Below are 22,327 nucleotides of genomic sequence, written 5' to 3'. Positions count from 1 at the left end.
GACTGGATTACTGGCACACGCCATAGTCACATTATGTTTATTATGGCATTATGTTTTTGAATATTATGAATATTTATGATTAATTGATAAATTATTGTTAATTTTCCCACTGATGATCCAAAAGATTTCTTCAAATGCCCATCCTTAACCCAGGTGCTATAAACATAGTCTAAGATGGCCTGTTCAATCTTGGGTAGAAGCCAGAGGTGTAGCCTTTTATTCAATTAATTTATGATTTTCAGGTTCCAGAAAAAAACACAGACAACCTTATTAATACCTTTTCTGTACTCCACAGGTGTTAGTAAAGACAGAGTCTCCAGAGTGGTGAAATACTTCAGTCAACATGGTGAAGCCAGACCAGAGTGCAGGGGTGGAACCAGAAATGTTGATGAGAAGATGGAGAACAGGCAGGCAGTAGTTCAGCATGTGTCCTCATTCATGTGCAAAGCCAGCCACTACGCTCGTCGTGGTGCACCTGGACGGAAGTACCTCCCAAGTGACATGTCAGTAACCAAAATGCACCGGCTGTTCCAGGAGCAGAACCACAGGGACATCAGCTACTCCCTGTATTACAATGTTTTCTGCACCTCATTCAACTTGGGATTTGGGCATCCAGCAAAGGACTGCTGTGCCACCTGTATGAGCTCGAGACTCCGTATGAAAGATCCTCACCTTACTGAGGAAGAGAGGAAGGCAGAGATCGTGTCTGTCATGCTCCACCGACGCAGAGCCCGGGTGTTCTACACATTGCTAAATGCAGTGGAGGACACAGTTACTGTCTGCTTTGACATGATGCAGAACCTCTCTCTGCCCAAGTCTCCCATTGGCCAGACCTACTACTCTAGGCAGCTTTACATGTATGTGTTTGGTGTTGTGGTCCACCATGGAGAGAAGAGTCTGCAGGCACTGAGTGACCGTCATCTCTACGTGTGGCTTGAAAATCAAAATAGAAAAGACAGCAACATGACCGCCTCTGCCCTGGACCACTGCCTGAGAACCCGTCTAGCCGAAGATGTCCAACAGGCTGGCCATTTGAGGCTCTTAAGCGATTCCTGCTATGGACAGAACAAGAACAGTACAATGGTGGGAATGCTGTCCAGCCTACGAAGCACTATCTTTAAAGATGTGAAAATGGAGTGCTTCTTCCCTGTCCGTGGCCATAGTTTTCTCCCTGTTGACAGAGTTTTTGGAAGAATTGAGCAGGATATTCGTAAGCAGGACACCATCCTCCTGCCAGACAAATACACCAACATCCTGAAGAAGCATGGCTCTGTGTATGTGTACGGGAAGGACTGGGAGAGCTTTGACCACAAAGCTGCAGCCAAGGCTCTCATGCCGTCCACGCGGTCTTACAAGATCAGCGAAGCCCGGGTGCTGGAGATCGATGGCAAAGGGTTGGGGGTGAGAACCACCTTCAGCGGTCCCACCTACCAGCACACTCTCCTGAAGAGAGGCAACAACTGGGGCCAGTATAAAGCAGATCCCCTGCCCATTATGACCACAGTGAAGGCTGTGAAGAAGAAGGACATCATCAGCCTGCTTAAAGCCATTGGTGCCCCAGCAAACGTCGAGGCCTTCTACAATCACGCTTTGGCTGTGACCAGTGATGTCCACAGGGGGGAAGAGCCCATGTGACACTCAAGAAAACACACACACACACACACACACACACAAACAAACAAAACATTGATTCACTAGCTTTTCTTAATGGTATTACAGTAGTAGAATATAGCCTAAGGTAGATATATAGCGTTTTGCCAAAAAAAATGTTGTGTGTTCTGGCCTAAACTAACTCAGAATCTTATTATTATTAAGCAATCTCCCACTTGGAAATCATGGAGGGGTCTGAAATTGTCATCGTATGTGCATGTCCACTGTGAGAGACATAATCTAAAAAAAAAATCCAGAAATCACAATATATGATTTTTTAACTATTTATTTGTATGATACAGCTGCAAATAAGTATTTGAACACCTGTCTATCAGCTAGAATTCTGACCCTCAAAGACCTGTTAGTCTGCCTTTAAAATGTCCACCTCCACTCCATTTATTATCCTAAATTAGATGCACCTGTTTGAGGTTGTTAGCTGCATAAAGACACCTGTCCACCCCATACAATCAGTAAGAATCCAACTACTAACATGGCCAAGACCAAAGAGCTGTCCAAAGACACTAGAGACAAAATTGTACACCTCCACAAGGCTGGAAAGGGCTACGGGGAAATTGCCAAGCAGCTTGGTGAAAAAAGGTCCACTGTTGGAGCAATCATTAGAAAATGGAAGAAGCTAAACATGACTGTCAATCTCCCTCGGACTGGGGCTCCATGCAAGATCTCACCTCGTGGGGTCTCCATGATCCTAAGAAAGGTGAGAAATCAGCCCAGAACTACACGGGAGGAGCTGGTCAATGACCTGAAAAGAGCTGGGACTACTGTTTCCAAGGTTACTGTTGGTAATACACTAAGACGTCATGGTTTGAAATCATGCATGGCACGGAAGGTTCCCCTGCTTAAACCAGCACATGTCAAGGCCCGTCTTAAGTTTGCCAATGACCATTTGGATGATCCAGAGGAGTCATGGGAGAAAGTCATGTGGTCAGATGAGACCAAAATAGAACTTTTTGGTCATAATTCCACTAAATGTGTTTGGAGGAAGAAGAATGATGAGTACCATCCCAAGAACACCATCCCTACTGTGAAGCATGGGGGTGGTAGCATCATGCTTTGGGGTGTTTTTCTGCACATGGGACAGGGCGACTGCACTGTATTAAGGAGAGGATGACCGGGGCCATGTATTGCAAGATTTTGGGGAACAACCTCCTTCTCTCAGTTAGAGCATTGAAGATGGGTCGAGGCTGGGTCTTCCAACATGACAATGACCCGAAGCACACAGCCAGGATAACCAAGGAGTGGCTCTGTAAGAAGCATATCAAGGTTCTGGCGTGGCCTAGCCAGTCTCCAGACCTAAACCCAATAGAGAATTTTTGGAGGGAGCTCAAACTCCGTGTTTCTCAGCGACAGCCCAGAAACCTGACTGATCTAGAGAAGATCTGTGTGGAGGAGTGGGCCAAAATCCCTCCTGCAGTGTGTGCAAACCTGGTGAAAAACTACAGGAAACGTTTGACCTCTGTAATTGCAAACAAAGGCTACTGTATCAAATATTAACATTGATTTTCTCAGGTGTTCAAATACTTATTTGCTGCTGTATCATACAAATAAATAGTTAAAAAATCATACATTGTGATTTCTGGATTTTTTTTTTAGATTATGTCTCTCACAGTGGACATGCACCTACGATGACAATTTCAGACCCCTCCATGATTTCTAAGTGGGAGAACTTGCAAAATAGCAGGGTGTTCAAATACTTATTTTCCTCACTGTATTTATGATGTATTGGGTTTTTTTAACCAATTTAAGATGTTTGACAATGTTAAGATAAATATGTTGCATTTTGCCCAGGTTTTTGACTTATTTATGAACTATTTATGGACATAAAATTAAATTAAAAATATCCTGGATTTGAAGAATATTGTGTCCCTGGCCTTCACTGAGCTAAAGTAATAGTTTAATGTACAAAAAATTGTGAATGAACTTGACTGTTGATGTCTTAAATAATAATGTCAAATAACCAACATTTCTCAAAATGGATATATCTCGTTTTGCAACGAAACTCTTCAAATATTGATTTAAAAAGGAGTTTATTGATTTAAAAACGATTGTATTGCTTCCGCTAAAGAAAATAGTCCGTTACGTCTTTACAGTTAGAATCTTGCGTCCATAGCAACGCTCTGTTTTTCATGGCAACGGTGTGTTATACTTAGCAGCGGTCTGTTATCAAGATATAACAGACCACATTTTACATTAGAACCTTGGTTGTTTGAGAACATAGCAAACACTGCAGATGAGGCACATTGATGGTGAGTGTCGGCGCACTCTTATAAAATGATGTGTCGAAAACAACACAACCTGTAAAAAGAGATGTTAAAAATGACACATGTTGTGTAGATTTTATGTAGTGTAGATTTTAACACATGTTGTAGATTTTAACACATGTACACAGCAAAAACTCCAGTGTTTAATGAACTCGCCTGGGAGTTTATGTGGCTCCAGACTCAAGAGTGTTAAAGTTAATGAGCTAATTAAGTGATTCATTGAGTGATAATTGATCATTATTGAAGACAAAATCTAATTTTTAAGACACCGTTATGGTGATCTGTGTTTGCTTTAGTTGGGCTCTTGACCCTTAAATATGGGATGAAAATAGTCTTTAAATGATTAACACGTGCAAGCACACTTATCAATGAACTTGATACATGTTGCAGAAATGTTTTATCCATGCCTTTCAACTTGCGTGTTCAAAATGCAAAATTGAATGAATGTGTAGCAATTTGTACAAATAGAGACATTTTTGTGAATGCAAATGTTTTCCTTTGTATTAGTGTATCATAATTTGCCCATGCAACACAGAAGATGTGGTCAGGTGACACACGTGCATTCATTGACGTCTTTTCTGAGTCGATCTCATTTGATCCATTTGGATTTTGAGACTTTCTTTTCGCGGTTTTTAAGCATGAAAAAAAAAAATGCATTTACAAATGCAAATGTAAATTTACTGTTTACTGTAAATAGGCTACATGAAGGGAGGTTTTGGGACAATTACTACAACCATTTTGAACATGAAAAACCCTTTTGGTGAATTACAGTATTTTTCTGCAGAATACAGGCAATGTTGGAGGTATGTTCATTTGAATGAATGACTGGACGTTTGTATTTTTTGACTATGAGTGGAATAAATGCCAATAACGTGAATCGTTGCGTGTCGCGTTCATAGGCTCTTGTCTGTAGGCTATATAGATTTCCTCCCATAGAGCATATTATAAAGAAAAAGCTTAACGTCAATGCAGTAAGACGGTGATACTAAACTCAGTAGCCAATGCACCTTATTGAACATGCAACGTGCTATTTCACGTTAAGCGTTTTATAATGGTTTTCTATGGGTGTTGTTCATAATCTGATGTAATCTGTTTTCCTCTATAAAGTATGCATTATTAATAAGGTAGGCTATATTGTGTACTAAATTTGTTTCTTCAATATCACTCACATTAAGCGTCTTAAATGGGGAAGAACGCTTGATTACGCTGCCGTTGTCTGTTTCAGCAGAATACTGCCATCTAGTGGTTGCAGGTTTTCTCAGACAGCTGTGTGTGGATCGAGCAAGGCGAAACCTGCGAAATGAAAGTCTCAAAATCCAAATGAATCAAATAGGATCGACTCAGAAACGAGTCAATGATTGCACGCGTGTCACCCATAGACTGTAAAAAAGATGGACGACGCCCCTTCGCTCTCTTCCATTGATGAGAACTGAAGCCGCCAGCGTCCCGATATGGCGCTGACATATTGGAACTTGAGTCTGCGCAGTGGCGATCTCGGGACCAGACCTGCGCAGTAGTGAGCAGGAAGTAAAGCCGCGAAATCAAGGCTCCGCCCTCACTCTCGCAGAATGCACTGAGGGAGAGTGGATTCTGCACATTTAAAAAAAAATGGATTGCACTATGACAAGAGGCTTGTTAAAATAAAGTAAATACAATCTCATCAGTCCTCCGAAGATCCCGAAAAAAATGTCCGTTGGTGCTTCAGTGACTACTTCGCTCAGAGAACCTGTCAATCACAGCTGTCAATCATGACGTTACACCACGCATCACGTAACTAACTAAAAAACAACTTATTTTAGAAACAGACACTTGAACTTACATCAGCGTGATAAAAACGACAGCAAATGAAAGAAACCGCCTTTGGAAAAAAGATATTTGAAGTGTATTTAATTTGTCTAGTTGGTCTCAGGTCCCGTTGAATAACATGGGGAGGCGGGACTTATGACCTAAACTAGGACCAGTCACCTGGGGGCGATCGAGACGTTTTGGCTTCACTTTTCAGGGCTTGTGCGGCACGCTTGGTGTCACCTCATCCACAAATGCACATCTTACTTGTTGCATGCACAAATTCTGGCCTATATTAATACAAAATTGAGGTTTTGTATTAACAACTCTATTTGTACAAAATGCTGCACATTCATGTGATTTTGGATTTTGCACACACAAGTTGTATTGTATTAGTTTAAATGTAGTGACGCACATTTGTGAATTTGTCAAATAGACGGGTAGTTGTGCACACATTAATAATTAGCACCAGACCTATTAATTTGTAGTAGTTTGTGTGTGGGTTGTGAAATGCTTAAAAAACCGCGAAAAGAAAGTCTCAAAATCCAAATGAATCAAATGAGATCGACTCAGAAAAGACATCAATGAATGCACACGTGTCACCTGATCCACACATGCAATATGATACACTAATACAAAGGAAAACATTTGAATTCACAAAAATGTCTCTATTTGTACAAATTGCTTCACATTCATTCAATTTTGCATTTTGCACACGCAAGTTGAAATGCATGGATAAAACATTTCTGCAACATGTATCAAGTTCATTGATAAGTGTGCTTGCACATTTTAATCATTTAGAGACTATTTTCATCCCATACTTAAATCATTAACTTTAGATTTTGTTTGACTGTTGTATCTGTAACTCTCAGATGAACAAAGAGAAAGTTGATCAGGTGGTGTTGGTTATGTTTTGACATAATCATAATTAGACCTGAATCACTGACCTCATTTAGAGTAAAATCGCTCACTTAAATGTAGTTCTAGTGTTGACAGAAATAAAGTCAAACTGGTAATAATAAGTGGAATAATGTGTAATGGCTCTAAGTCAGTAGTTCTTGTGTTTCTCTTTTTTCTGTTCTTCTTGTTTCTCTTTCCTTCACTGATTCTGCTGATTAACATCAGGTATCTTCAGTAATGCTCAATCATCACTTAATTAATCACTTAATTATCTCATTAACTTCAACACTGCTTCAGTGTTAATTTTAACACTCTGTAGTTGGACACATGTAAACTGAGGAGTGTTAATTTAACACTGGGGATTTTGCCGTGTAGTTCATCATCTCAGTTTGACTTAACATGTTTTCATCTATTATGTTTTCAGTTTCTTTAGTCAAGTCAAGTCAAGTCATCTTCATTTATATAGCGCTTTTAACAATGTAGATTGTTTCAAAGCAGCTTTACAGAGATAAGCGTATAATTTAAGGTAACAGAGATTGTTTTGGCTTTATAGCGGTTCTTTAATAAAGTTATTTTCCAGCTAAAGTTAGTTTTGATTGATTTGCTTCCGTCGCAACGATCATTTGTTATTAAATTAGGGGCCGCTAAGACGACACCATTCTCTCTATACAGACTTTAAACGCGAACCTGTGAGAAACGCTGATGGCGTTCACATGTGCATTTAGAATGGGTTCTATAGTTATGTGCGTTTGAAAATACACAGGTTTGTAATTCCCTACAAGCCAAGCCTAAACAAAGTACTTGTCTTTCCTTATATATAAATATAATATTTATATTCCTTATATATAAAGAATATTATTTTATTTTGTTGCTTTGGGGTAGGAACGCGAAACGAATTTTCCCGACAACGCTTTATCTGTATAGTGGTAGAGGGATCCTCCATAGGGAGAGACTAGTTGGCACTTCAGCACTGCGTTGACATCGGTCCAGGCGAAGGTCCTTCGTCAGATCTGGATACGGCCTGGATGCGGCAGGCTGCAGGAAAACCTTGGGATAAACACAGACACTAAAATTAGCGTAGATGCCATTCTTCTCATGATGTAACGAGTACATCAGGATTTATGGGAAGTGTTCCCGGTTCCAGCTGACCTAATCTATGCAGCATAACTTTAAATTATAGAAGTCTATAATGTATTATGTGAATGCTAGGTCAAAGAGATGTGTCTTTAATCTGGCTTTGAACTGACAGAGTGTGTCTGCTTCCCGCCCAATGGTAGGAAGACTGTTCCAGAGTTTTGGTGCTAAATAGGAAAAGGATCTACCGCCAGCAGTCGATTTTGATATTCTAGGCATTATCAACTGGCCGGAGTTTTGAGATCGCAATAGACGTGATGGACTGTAATGCGTTAAGAGCTCGCTCAAGTACTGCGGAGCTAAACCATTTAGTGCTTTGTAAGTAATCAGCAATATTTTAAAATTTATGCAATGTTTAATAGGGAGCCAATGCAGTTTTGACAGAACTGGGCTAATATGGTCATACTTTCTGGTTCTGGTAAGAACTCGAGCTGCTGCGTTTTGAACCAGCTGTAGTTTGTTTATTAAGCGTGCAGGGCAACCACCCAGTAGAGAATTACAATAATCTAGCCTTGAGGTCATGAACGCATGAACTAATTGTTCCGCATTTGTCAATGAGAGCATATGGCGTAATTTAGATATATTTTTAAGATGGAAAAATGCAGTTTTACAGATACTAGACACGTGACTTTCAAATGAAAGATTGGTATCAAAGAGCACACCCAGGTTCCTAACCGACGACGAAGACTTAACAGAGCAGCCATCGAGTGTTAGACAGTATTCTAGGTTATTACGTGAGGACGTTTTTTGTCCAATAATTAGAAACTCTGTTTTTTGCATTTCCCCTAATGCCAACATAATGTTCTAATCTATTTAAAAGAATGTTGTGGTCAATGGTGTCAAATACAGCACTAAGATCGAGTAACACTAATAGCGAGATACAACCACGATCGGATGACAAGAGCAAATCATTTGTGACTCTAACGAGAGCTGTCTCGGTACTATGGTACGGTCTAAATCCTGACTGAAAATCCTCGCAGATATCATTTCTTTCAAGAAAGGAACACAGTTGTGAGGATACTGCTTTTTCTAGTATCTTTGACAGAAAAGGTAGATTCGAGATGGGCCTGTAATTGACTAATTCTGAAAGATCAAGTTGTGTTTTTTAACAAGCGGTTTAATCATGGCCAGCTTAAAGTTTTTTGGTACGTATCCTAGAGACAAAGATGAATTAATGATATTAAGAAGAGGATCTAGGACCTCTGGAAGCATCTCTTTCAGTAGCTTAGTCGGTATAGGGTCTAACATACATGTTGTCGATTTAGATGATTTAATGAGTTTAGTAAAGTCTTCCTCTCCTATAGATACGAATGAATCAAATTTTTCCTCAGGGAGACTACAATGCACTGCCTGATGCGATACTGTAGTAGACGGTTGCATAGTTATAATTTTGTCCCTGATATTATCAATCATCTTATAAGTGAAGAAGTTCATAAAATCATTACTGCTGTGTTGCTTGGAAACTTCTGGGCTTGAAGCTTTATTTTTCGTTAGTTTAGCCACCGTTTCAAATAAATACCTAGGATTATGTTTATTTTCTTCTAATAGGGTTGAGAAATAAGCCGATCTAGCAGCTTTTAAAGCCTCTCTGTAAGCAATCGAGCTCTCCTTCCATGAAATGCGAAATACCTCTAGTTTTGTTTTTTTCCAGTTGCGCTCCATTTTTCTGGCTGCTCTCTTAAGGGCCCGAGTGTGCTCGTTGTACCACGGCGTTGGACTATTTTCTTTAATCTTCTTCAAGCGCAACGGAGCAACTGTGTCTAAAGTGCTGGAAAAGAGAGAGTTAAACATTTCTGTTGTAATATCTAGTTCTTCTAAGCTATCTGGGATGCTGAGATGATAAAACTGATCAGGAAGATTATTAATAAAGCAATCTTTAGTGGCAGAAGTGATAGGTCTAACATATTTGAAACACGGAGTCGGCTTTGCTTGGCTTTGCTTGGCTAAATGCAAATTACACGAGACTAGATAATGATCTGAGATGTCTTCGCTCTGCTGCAGAATTTCAACGGCATCAACATCTATTCCATGTGATAATATTAGATCTAGAGTATGATTACGACGATGAGTAGGTCCTGACACGTGTTGTCTAACTCCAATTGAGTTTACAGTGTCTTTAAATGCCAAACCCAATGCATCTTTTTCATTATCAATGTGTATATTAAAATCACCAACAATTAGTACTTTATCTTCAGTCAATATTAATTCTGATAGAAAGTCCGCAAATTCTTTGATAAAGTCTGTATGGTGCCCTGGTGGCCTGTATACAGTAGCCAGCACAAATCTCAAACGTGATTTATCGTTTTACACTATATATTTTTACATTAAGCACCAATGCTTCAAAAGAATTATATAGTGGTTTACTATATAAGTGGTTTTGAAACTATTACTATAAATTACAGCAACACCACCCCCTTTGCGTTTCAGACGAGGCTCATGTTTATAACAGTAATCTTGCGGGGTTGATTCATTTAAAGTAATGTAATCGTTTGGTTTTAGCCAGGTTTCTGTCAAACACAGCACATCTAGGTTATTATCTGAAATCATATCATTAACAATGAGTGCTTTTGAAGTAAGCGATCGAATATTCAGCAACCCAAGCTTTAGCATTTGCTCATCTGTATTATAGCTGTTTTTTATTTGTTGAACATCAATTAAATTTTTAACCTTAGATGGGTTAAAACGTTTTTTTTGGATTTCCAAATTCGGGGAACAGACACAGTCTCTATATGATGATAGCTAGGTGAAAGAGGCTCTATGTGATGGGATTTATCTGACCTTGGTGACGCGAGGCCGCTAGCAGACGGTCGGTTTAGCCAGTCTGTCTGCTTCCTGACCTGAGCCCCAGATTGTCATGTTTGAGCTCTAAGACTATGAGCCATATTACTAGAGAGAAGAGCAGCACCATCCCAGGAGGGATGAATACCATCTCTTTTCAACAGTTCAGGTTTGCCCCAAAAACTTTTCCAATTGTCTATGAATTCTATATTATTAAGCGGACACCACTTAGACAGCCAACCGTTAAGCGAACACAATCTACTAACTATCTCATCACTCCTGCGAACAGGAAGGGGGCCAGAGCAAATTACAGTCCTTGACATCGTACTTGCAAGTTCACACACCTCTTTAATATTAATTTTGGTGATCTCCGACTGGCGGAGTCGAACATCATTAGTGCCGACATGAATAATGATCTTAGAGAATTTACGATTAGCATTAGCCAGCACTTTTAAATTTGCTTTGATGTCAGGCGCTCTGGCTCCCGGCAAACATGTGACTATGGTGGTTGGTGTCTCTATTTTCACGTTCCGTGTAATAGAATCGCCAATAACTAGGGCACAATCATTCTCAGTGGGTGTTTCACTGAGCGGGGCAAATCGATTTGTTATGGTAATCGAAACGGAAGAGTGGTTTTTAGATCCGCGACTAGAGCGATCCCTCACTGTCACCCATTTGCCCGGCTGCACAGGCTCTACTTCAGCCGGAACCGACTCATGTAAAGTGTTCACTATGCTATGCGCATCCAAAACATCTAAAGCACTAGCACTCTTACTATCCTCAATTAAATTTTGGATGCGTGTTTCTAATTCTGAAATCTTCTCTGTCAACCTACCTGTCTCCTTACATTTATCACATATAAATCCTATATTGCCGACAGAGAAGGCTATGCTAAACATGTGACATGAAGTGCAGGTGACAATAACAGGACAAGACATTACTCACCGTGTTTGTTGACTGATTCTTACTCACCTGAGCTTTTTATGAACTCAAAGGCGCGGACGCGCGAGAGAAAAATAAATAAATAAAAATAGCTGAGCGCACGGGTGGCGCGTTAACAGGCTAGCGAATTACTAGCGTTTTGTGCTAGTAGTACTAATAACAGAAGCTAGCGATGTCAGGTTAATCTGAGATGTTGGGTAAAATGTAGAAGTATAAACAACTAGAAATGGTAGTAAATGATGGTTCAAAACAAAGAAATACAAGGCTAAGCTTACAGCACCGAAGCAAACAAACACACTCACAGCAGGCAGCGAGGCAGACAGGAGCAATCGATCAGCGATCTCCTGTATCAAGAGTGTCTTTACTGCCTGTCACTTCCACAACATCCACCAGTTCCACTACTTCAGGTGAATGTGTTGCTGGACTAATATGTGCTTCACGAAGAACACAGCAATTCAACATCTGAGTCTGATTTAACATCTGTTGTTTCAGTTGCTTTACAGCCTATGACTTCCACAACATCTACTAGTTCTACATCTACAGGTGAGGATGATTCTAGATTAAATGTGTTTAATGTGTGTTGCTGGACTAATATGTGGCTTTCAAAAAAGATTCTCTTAATAATTGTCTTCATGAAGAACAGCATCTGAATCTGATCTAACATCGGTTTCCATCTGTTATTGTTTTAGTTGCTTTACAGCCCGTCACTTCCACAACATCTACTAGTTCTACATCTACAGGTGAGGATGATTCTAGATTAAATGTGACCTTTAAAAAAAAAAAAAAAGAAAGAAATTATTTTCTTCATGAAGAACGAGTATTTCATCATCTGAGTATAATTTAACATGTTTCCATCTGTTATGTTTTCAGTTTCTTTACTGCCTGTCACTTCCACAGGATTGACCAGTTCCACTACTTCAGGTTAATGTGTTGCTGGACTAATATGTGGCTTTCAAAAAAGATTCTCTTAATAATTGTCTTCATGAAGAACAGCATCTGAATCTGATCTAACATCGGTTTCCATCTGTTATTGTTTTAGTTGCTTTACAGCCCGTCACTTCCACAACCTCTACTAGTTCTACTTCTACAGGTGAGGATGATGTTTTACTCGACTGATATTGAAATGTCTTCATAAAGAACATAGAATTTAATTTCTCACTTGGCATCTCTTTCCATCTCGTAAATTTTACAGGTCATTTGCTGACAATGTCTTCCACAACATCAATCAGTCCCACTACTGCAGGTGAGACTGAAATGTAGCTCTCAAAAGCAGCTCCTCTTAACAATTGTCTTCACGGAGAACACCACAACATCACCCAGTCCCACTCAAATGAAAGGAAAGGAATTTTATTCTGAAAGAAATTTAAAATGATTTCATAAGACTTTTCTCATTCCAGGTCTGATTATCTCACTGCAGGACGAATGCAAGGTAAGTTGTTGCAGGGTATATTTCTGTAACAACAGCTCAATAATGCAAAGTAATCTGTACTGTTTTGTATTATTGTCAGTGTTGTTGTATATAATATGTAGTAGTATATTAGAGCAATTAACTTTTATTTGACCTCAAATACTCCACAGTGCACACATGTTCAGTTTTCAGTTTATTTTAAAGCTCAATTGTGATTTCAGAGTCAGACCATAGGGCGATGTGTAGAAAATCTTCTTGACCGGATAGAGAACATTACAGATGAAGTGCTCCCCTTGACCGTAAGACAAAAATGACAAAATAATCATTATTTGTCACTTACATAAATTGTCCTGTAGCAATGCTTTCTTTTGTTTCAACTTTACAAATAATCCTATTTATATGATTACTAAAATAGGATGTGAAAACATTTTTTAATATGGTCATCAACACATCGGAGACGGTTTTAGTGTCATCATCTGCTGACCCAAATAAACTGGTGTCAGATGGAAACCGTGTGTTAAAAGCCAGTGAGAAGCTGGTGTCCATGCTGGTGAAGCCGACAGACACATATGCCAATGTCAATTTTACTCTTGACACTGTGGGTAAGTGAAAACCAAACTATGAATATACTGTGAAATTACTGACTTAATGTGCTCAAGTCTAGAGGACCTTTTGACTTTTTTTAGATGGCCTAATTGTTAATATGGAATCATTTGCATAACTGTATTTTTTTAATCAGAGGTACAAGTCTTCATCGTTGGACTAAATGCAACCTTAGATAAAATCCCTCGACTTAACACGAAAAATTCTTCTGTGGACATTGATCTCATCGGGATTGCCAAGAACAACGATGACAGTATGTGACAGGTTTTAGTTTGATTAAATGAACAAAACAACTAGAAAGAGTCATCACTAACAACAATAAAAAAATAATGTTGATTTGGTTTATTGCATGTAAGCTTCTGTTTCTGTCACACAGGATCAGCTGCTGTGGCTTTCATGAGTTATAACACAATGGAGAATCTACTGAAGCCAGACTTCTTCAACACATCAAATGACACGATTAAAACCATGATGTCCACTGTGATCTCAGCTACTCTTCCCAAAACCACCAACACTAAACTCACCAAACCAGTCAACTTCACCCTCAAACACATCAGAGTGAGAGACTGAAATGTGTTTTTGTCCAGCCTGAGAACTGATGAACATCTGAAAACATCTAATATTCAGTGTTGTAATATTTTCTTCATGTTCTTTCTTCTTTCTGCAGGAGTTTGAGCCCAACGGTTCTCTGTCCTGTGTGTACTGGAATATCAGCGAGTGGATTGTAGATGGTTGTTCTGTTTTAGAGACCAACAGCAGCTACACTGTGTGTTCCTGTGTTCATCTCTCCACATTCGCTCTCATCATGCAAACCAGCCGTCCACCAGAGGTACGAGAACATTTATAGTGAGCATTGAAGAACGGCACAGATCTGGCACTAATCACAGAAAAATCCCCCAGTGTTAAATTAACACTGAGAGTATGAATTATATAAACTCTGAGCAGAGTGTTAAATGAACACTGAAGCAGTGTTAAAGTTAATGAGATAATTAAGTGAATAATTGAGTGATGATTGAGCATTATTGAAGACACCTGATGTTAACAAACAGAAGCACTGAAGGAGAAAAGCACACATTGTAAGTCACCATTATGGTGATGGGTGTTTGCTTTAGTTGGGCTCTTGACCCTTATATGTTTACTTTAAATTTTACTGTTGTTTGTTTGCTGTTATTGATTTATAACAGTTAAATGAACAAAGTAAAGTTTGATGTGATAGTGTTGGTTATGTTTTGACATAATCATGCTGTGATCTGAAAAATGAAACTTATTGAGATAATTTGGTTTAACTTGATAATTACAGCAGCTCTGTGATTCTACAGCATATGATTTTAGGTATTTTTAATATAATCCAATAATTAATAAACATTGGTCTGATCAAAAGACTTTTAAATAAATGTATTTAGAAACACAGACATCAATAATCAGCCTGTGAATCTCAATAATGGTAACAATAACTTTTCCTCTGGCTGCCACCAAGCACAACTCATTAATGGCTCCCATCATGCATTGCGGTATGAATAAATTGTGATCTGAATTGTCTTAGTAATTTCCTTTTCCTAATTGTATATTCTGCTCGTCACCATTGTTGAGATGCATTGACTGAATCTTGACGTCTGTGAGTGCCTAAAAGAAAGATTTTCTTTTTTTTTCAAAATAGAAATCTTTTGAACTATATCTAAAATTCTAGATATGCAGAATCACAGTTATGCTGTAATCAACAACATAAACATAACCATCAGATCAATTTTTGTCTTTGTTCCTCTGGCTGTTATAACTCACTACCAGCAGCCAAACTAAATCTAAAGTAAACATATAAGGGTCAAGAGCCCAACTAAAGCAAACACTGATCACCATAATGGTAACTTACAATGTGTGATTTTCTCCTTCAGCGATTCTGTTTGTTAACATCAGGAGTCTTCAATAATGGTCAATCATCACTCAATTAATCACTTAATTAGCTCATTTACTTTAACACTGCTTCAGTGTTCATTTAACACTCTGCTCAGAGTTTATATAATTCACACCCTCAGTGTTAATTTAACACTGGGGATTTTGCTGTGATGGACTCTGACATGTTTCCTCAGAGCGACTCACTGCTGGACCTGTTGAATTTGGTGTGTGTGCCAGTTGGGCTGGTGTTCTTCAGTTTGGCCCTGTTGACCTTTGCCCTTTGTCAGTGGAGTCCTGGAGTGAATAATGTGGCTCGAATCAACATCTGCATGAGTCTGCTGTTGGCTCACCTTCTGTTCCTGCTCACACAACAGTTCCTGAGCCTCATACGCCCTCATCAGGTGAGGATGATGAAGGAGCCCTACAGCCAGAGGTGGAAAGTCCAGGGGTCAGAAAGTAAAAGTCCTGCCATATGTTTATTCCACCCATGAACTCACACAGCAAAAACTCCAGTGTTAAATTAACTCTCCTGGGAGTTTATTTGGCTCCAGACTCAAGAGTGTTAAAGTTAATGAGATAATTTAGTGATTGATTGAGTGATGATTGAGCATTATTGAAGACACCTGATGTTAACAAGCAGAATCACCAAAGGAGAAAATCAGTTTTTTTAAAGTCACCATTATGGTGATCAGTGTTGGCTTTAGTTGGGCTCTTGACCCTTAAACTAATAACATTAGATTTTGTTTGGCTGTTGTATCTGAGTTATAACTCTCAGATGAACAAAGAGAAAGTTGATCAGGTGGTGTTGGTTATGTTTTGGCATAATCATCATTTGACCTGAATCACAAAACCCATTTAGAGAGTTAGGTTTACTTTGTTGATTACAGCAGTCTGTGATTCTTCAGTATACTATTTTCAGAATTTTCAATATAATCAAAAAGATTTCTAAAAAGTTGTTCTGATCAAAAGACCTTAAAGAAGTATTTTATTTGGACACACAGACATCAATAATCAGCCTGTGATTCTCAACAATGGTGACAATAATAAAGCATGTTGCAGTGCATTCTGGGTGCCACCAATCAAGACTCCTTCATTGCTCCCATCATGCATTGCAGTATGAATAAATTATGATATGAATTGTCTTAGTAATATTCTTTTTGTCACCATTGTTGAGAATCATACACTGAATCTTGATGTCTGTGTGTGCCTTAAAGAAAGATTTTGTTTTATTTTTTATATCAGAACAACTTTTAAGAAATCATTTGGATTATATTGAAAAATCTGGACCTTATTCTGTAGAATCACTGTGATGCTGTAATGACCAATATACATTTAAGTCAGAGATTAGGCTCTAAATGAGTTCAGTGATTCAGGTCTAATGATGATGATTATATTAAAATATAAGCAACACCACCTGTTCACCTTTTCTCTTTGTTTATCTGGTTGTTATAACTCAGTTCCAGCAGCCAAACAAAATTTAAAGTTAAATATTTAAAGGTCAACTGCCCAACTAAATCAAACATTGATCTCCATAACGGTGACTAAAATTGTGATTTTTCTCCTTCAGTGATTCTGCTTGTTAACATCAGGTGTCTTCAATAATGGTCAATCATCACTCAATCAATCACTTAATTATCTCATTAACTTTAACACTCTTGAGTGTTAATTTAACACTCATATTTGAACACTTTAAAGGGGTCATGAACTGGATTGTTTTATTATTTTATAATGTTTCCTGGGGTGCCCTTATAATGTTAGTATGATTTTTACATCAAAAATTGTCATAATTTATAAATAAAAGCCATTTTTCCAAGCCTGATTTCAGGCTCAGATTTGAACGCTCCGTTTTAAGGGGCGTGTCTGCTGTGAGACTGCAGTGCAAACGCCCACTGCTGTGATTGGCTGACATGCTTGCATATGAAATAGCTACACTGTTAGACCTAACCGGGTTTTTTTACAGTAAAATACTGGCAACACTGTTGCCAGTAAAATACTGTTAATTGTACAGTTCTTTACTGTAATCTAGTTTGTTTCTGTAAAAATGCACTAAATTCTAATTCAAATGAACTAATTACACTTGCAGAAACCGACTGCCTTAAATTGACCAACTGTCATTTAAATGTATTAACTAAAATGTATAATGCATTAATAATGTGAGCAAAGTATTACTGTGAACATCTTTCATTTGAGACCACTAAAAAACTATTGAACATAAAGAGATTTCCACTGGACCAGCAACTACACAGTCACAGCCTGTTAAATAAAGCAACATGCAGCATATCATCAATGTTTGTAGATCTTCTCCTGGACTGAAGCACAGGCTCTACTCTTCTGCACAATGGTGACCCAAAAAATTTATTTTACAGTAAACTACTGGCAACAGTGTTGCCAGTATAAAACAGTTTTATATCTTACAGTTTATTACTGTTAAAATACATTTTGTGGGTGTGACTTTTTATCTTACACTGTTAACCCTTTCAACCCCACAGGAAATCCACACTACAATGAGTAAAAAGTAACATTGAGACAGTGTTGCAGTGAGATAATTAAGAGAATATGTAAGTGATTGTTGAGCATTAGTGATGAACACCTGCTGTTAATAAGCAGAATCACTGAAGAAAAGAGAAACACAAGAACAGAAAATAGAGAAACACAATAACTACGACTGACTTCCAGCCATTACACATTATTACACTTATTATTAACCAGTATGACTTTATTTCTGTCATACAGAAGTTGTTATTGAAAATGTTTGTTTGAAGTTACCATTATAGAGATCAGTGCTTGCTTTAGTAGGGATGCAGATGCTAAAACATTCATTTTTCTTTTGCTACTGTGTTTTTGTAAGTCACACTTGTGCACACACAGTTTATGAATGATTGCGGTTGTAATGCTTATGGTGACAAAATCATCATATTGCCTGTTCATTCACTAAGGAATTCATTCTTATTCATTCAGAGTTTTATCCTCAATCAAAAGTGTTACATTAGCACCACTGTGAAACTACAGCAATAAATTGCAATGACTCATTTTTTTTAAACACATCATGCATAAACCAAAAATAAAGCTCCACTATGTTTTAGAAACACAGAGATATCACAATTTAGCACATTAATCTCAACAATGGTGGCAATATTTCTTTTTTTTTATTATTCATGCAGCAGTGCATGCTGGGAGTTTTATATTATCCTGGAACCCAGCATGCATTGCGACATGAAACTTTTCACCATTGTTGAGATTCATGTGCTGATTGTTGATGTCTGTGTGTGTCTGAGTCAAGCAGGAGTAAAATAAAATTGAATGCACTATAATATGATTGTTAATTTTCAGAAGACATGATTACAGAATTTTTTATTTCATTTTGTAGATACACAGATTTATGCTAAATATGACATACCCATAATTTCAATGAATATATACAGGAAAAATCTGAAAATCAGATAATCCAAGATGACTGTGACATCATCACAAAAGAATAGAAACACCTTATAAACTACCTCTTTTTTTTTTTCTTGCCATAACAAATGTGTTTTATAAACTCACTGTTACAGCAGTCAGAGAGAGATGAAAGGTAAGAAGTTAAGGGACAAGAGACCAACTAAAGCAAATACTGATCTCCATCATGGTGACAACAAATTTTATTATTAACTAAATCTCTGTTAATTCTCAACAAGAACCTTTGTACATGTATGAAAGAAATAATCGTAAACTGGTTTGTAAACTGGTTTCACACTCAGTGTTGCTGGAAGTCAATTGTAGTTTTTGTGTTTCTCTTTTTTCTTCAGTGATTCTGCTTATCAGGTGTTCATCAGTTTCTCAATTCACTCACTTCTTTTCATTCACTCTGTCAAGTGGACTATATTAGTGAACTAATGTAGGGAATAGTGAATGAGGGTATAGGGTGTGATTGGGAAAACAGCCTCTGAGTGTCGATTTTGAGCACTGTTCATTTACAGTATATTCCTGTAGGCTATTTTTGTTTTCTACGGTATATTACTGTTTTAATGGAAAATGGTATGATACTGTCTGAATTACGCCTTTTTTTACAGCAAGGGCTAACAGTGTAGTATTACATGAACTCTCTCGAAAACTGGTACTACGTTTTTACTATTACAGCTATCGAGATTAACAAATCGTGAAAAGTATCGTTTAAAGCATTATATTTAAATCTATTCCATCACATGAAAGGTTGCAGCATGATGAGCTTTGACTGAGCAGATGACAGACAGTCTGTTGATCGCGTGAATAAAGATCTTATCATTGCAACGCAATTTTTGCACTCTCACAAATGCTTACACCAAATCACAATGCAAACACGATGTGAATACACAGTAAGAGCTTCGTTGTGTAGTGTAACAGTGTCATTATTTCGTTTGGTAAGTGTCCAGATAAGCTCTCGCGGCTCGCGCTGTGCTGTTTGATTGACAGCTTGGGCGAATGGAAAGGGATCGTTCTTTGATCGCTTTCTGATTTAATCTAATTTAATAACAGTTTTAAAAGGATTATTTTCATAATACTACGAGAAATTATGTGAAGTTGATCATTTAGTCACTGATGCATAAACAGTATTGAACGATTTTAAGAGAATCTGAACTTGAATAATTACACAGAAACCACTGATCGCAGATCAGGCATTAGAGTACACATGGTTACTTACATGTTGCTGGCAGATCCGTGTCGGGAAATTGTGATTGACTGATTTAATAAAGTTTAACCATGCTGGAATCCGAAGGAAGCTTATGCAGACTGTCTTCTTCCACAACCAGGCACTGCACAATATTTAGTAAACAGCATGTTTATTGCTTGGAAGTAGCTCGATCCGGTAAGCAATCATCATGTCGTCCTATGTTATTTAGCATGTTTGGGCGAATCAGTGGGCGGGGCTAAACAGGCCGTGTTGAAGTAGGCGTTGATCTTATTTTGTGGAGGCGGTGTTTTATCCTCTTTGACGTCATAGATCCCCACTTTGAAAAATTAGTCGTTTGCTGAGCCTGATGTCTACAAAAGCTTTTATTGGACTAACAAGGTAGTTTTCAGTTCTGAAACGTACAGGATATTATTATAGTATGATGATCTCTTATATGTCAAAAGCTCAAGTAAATTTTGATTTCTCAGTTCATCACCCCTTTAACACTCTTGAGTCTGGAGCCAAATAAACTCCCAGTTCATTTAACACTGGAGTTTTTGCTGTGCAGCTGATTTCACTAATTAGTTCTCTCTCCTGGCTGAATTAGCAAATCCAGGTGATTGGAACAAAATACTGAGGAGGACTTTCTGAACCTGGACTTTCCACCTCTGCCTACAGCTCAGCACAGTCTCACTGAGAATCCTCATAACCGTCTCTCATGATCTCCAGGTGTTGTGTGACGTGATATCAGGTGTGCTGCACTTCCTCTTTCTCTCCGGCTTTGTGTGGATGTTCATTGAAGCTGTGCTGCTCTTCATCTGTGTGAAGAACCTATCACAGATCAGCTCCAAAAAGAGGGAGGTGCTTAGCAGTGGATTCCTGTGTGTGATTGGATATACGGTTGCTCTGGTTGTGGTGGCCGTGTCTGTCGGGCTGCTTCCTGAAGGATACGGCAGCGAACAGTGAGTTTAATTTGAGTGACTCATTGCTCAAAATCTTCATCCATGTTTGTTCATTGATTTTTTTACTTTATCTTCCTCCAAACAGGTGCTGGATTCAAATCGATCAAGGTTTTATCTGGAGTTTTCTGGGACCGGTTTGCGTGATTCTATCAGTAAACACATTTATTGTTTAATTTTGCTCATGACTTTGTATTAAATGAAAAAAAAATGTTTGATTAATCAATATTATTATTATTTTTTTATTTTATTTTTTTGTTTACCTTGCAGTCAAACACAATTCTTTTCATCAAGATCATCATCAATCTGAACTCAACTCTCAAAAATTTGAACGATGAAGTTTCAAAGATGAAACAAACCAAGTAACAAACATGATTGAATTGCTTTATTAAAACAAGAATATTTAATCAAGGAAGCCATATTAAATCTCTTTTTTTCTGTTTCTCTGCAGGATTATGGTATTTAAAACACTGGCTCAGTTTGTGATTCTTGGTTGCTCCTGGATTCTGGGTTTCTTCACTAATGGCAGTAAGGAGTTGGAGATCCTCTTCGTGATCTTGAACTCCCAGCAGGGAACCTTCATCTTCCTGGTCTTTTGTGTCCTCAATAATAAGGTCAGACATTTTCCAAGTAAACCATTTCAGTGTCTCCAGAGACAGTATAAGGAAGAAACACATCTAAAAATGCATATCTAGTCTCTTTCCTTACCTGTTTAACATAAACAAACTCCATTACGGTTCATGAGTTTCAGCTCATCTCGTGTCATTCTTGTCCAGGTTAGACAGCAGTACATGAAGTTCTTCAGATGTCTTTGCTGTGGATGCCAACAACACTGAGGACTCCAGCTAAACTTAAATATATGTAAATGTTGGCAAAAAAAAAAAAAAAAAAAAAGAAAGAAACTGAAAACTATTTGTGTGTGCATGGTTAAGGGAAATAACAAATTAATTTAAATTGCATGGAATCAGTTATTTATTATATTATGTTATCAGTTATGTTATAAATTATAGTTTTGTTCGTCAAGCTCAGAAAGCTGACTGTTTCTTCTGTAAGGACACATTTTACAGTATATCATTTTAAATATTCATACACCTCACAAAATATGTCATATAAATACAAAATGTATTTTCAGGATGGAGGACCACAGGTTTTATGGGTATTTGTGATATACATTTAAAAATATACTATTAAAGTAACTCAATGAACAGCTAATGCCTCATTCAAAATGAATCTGTATTTTCATTTGGCTTAAATGGTGTATTTAAATACAAATGAATAGATTTTGCTTTTGTTCAGGTTTACCTGTATTATTTGAATGAAATTGTATTACAAAATATCTCTAATTGCATATACAGTGAGGAAAATAAGTATT

At 37.9% G+C, this 22,327-nt stretch overlaps 1 protein-coding gene across 1 annotated transcript; it reads left to right on the top strand.

The window, feature by feature from the left end:
• The first annotated feature begins 12,871 nt into the window (after positions 1-12,871).
• On the top strand, positions 12,872-22,012 carry LOC311283659 (adhesion G protein-coupled receptor E3-like). The gene is made up of 12 exons (XM_084398212.1): positions 12,872-12,897; positions 13,098-13,175; positions 13,292-13,478; positions 13,616-13,732; positions 13,856-14,037; positions 14,147-14,308; positions 15,564-15,770; positions 20,726-20,958; positions 21,044-21,110; positions 21,226-21,317; positions 21,407-21,569; positions 21,732-22,012. Exons 3-12 carry the CDS (start codon positions 13,313-13,315, stop codon positions 21,789-21,791), a joined length of 1,449 nt encoding a protein of 482 aa, XP_084254338.1. The 5' UTR covers positions 12,872-12,897; positions 13,098-13,175; positions 13,292-13,312; the 3' UTR covers positions 21,792-22,012.
• Positions 22,013-22,327: the final 315 nt, after the last annotated feature.

Source organism: Rutilus rutilus, assembly GCF_951802725.1.
Source record: "Rutilus rutilus genome assembly, chromosome: 2".
Taxonomy (NCBI): Eukaryota; Metazoa; Chordata; class Actinopteri; order Cypriniformes; family Leuciscidae; genus Rutilus; species Rutilus rutilus.
The sequence above is the reverse complement of the archived record's forward strand: the minus strand, read 5'-3'. Positions and strand labels throughout refer to the sequence as shown.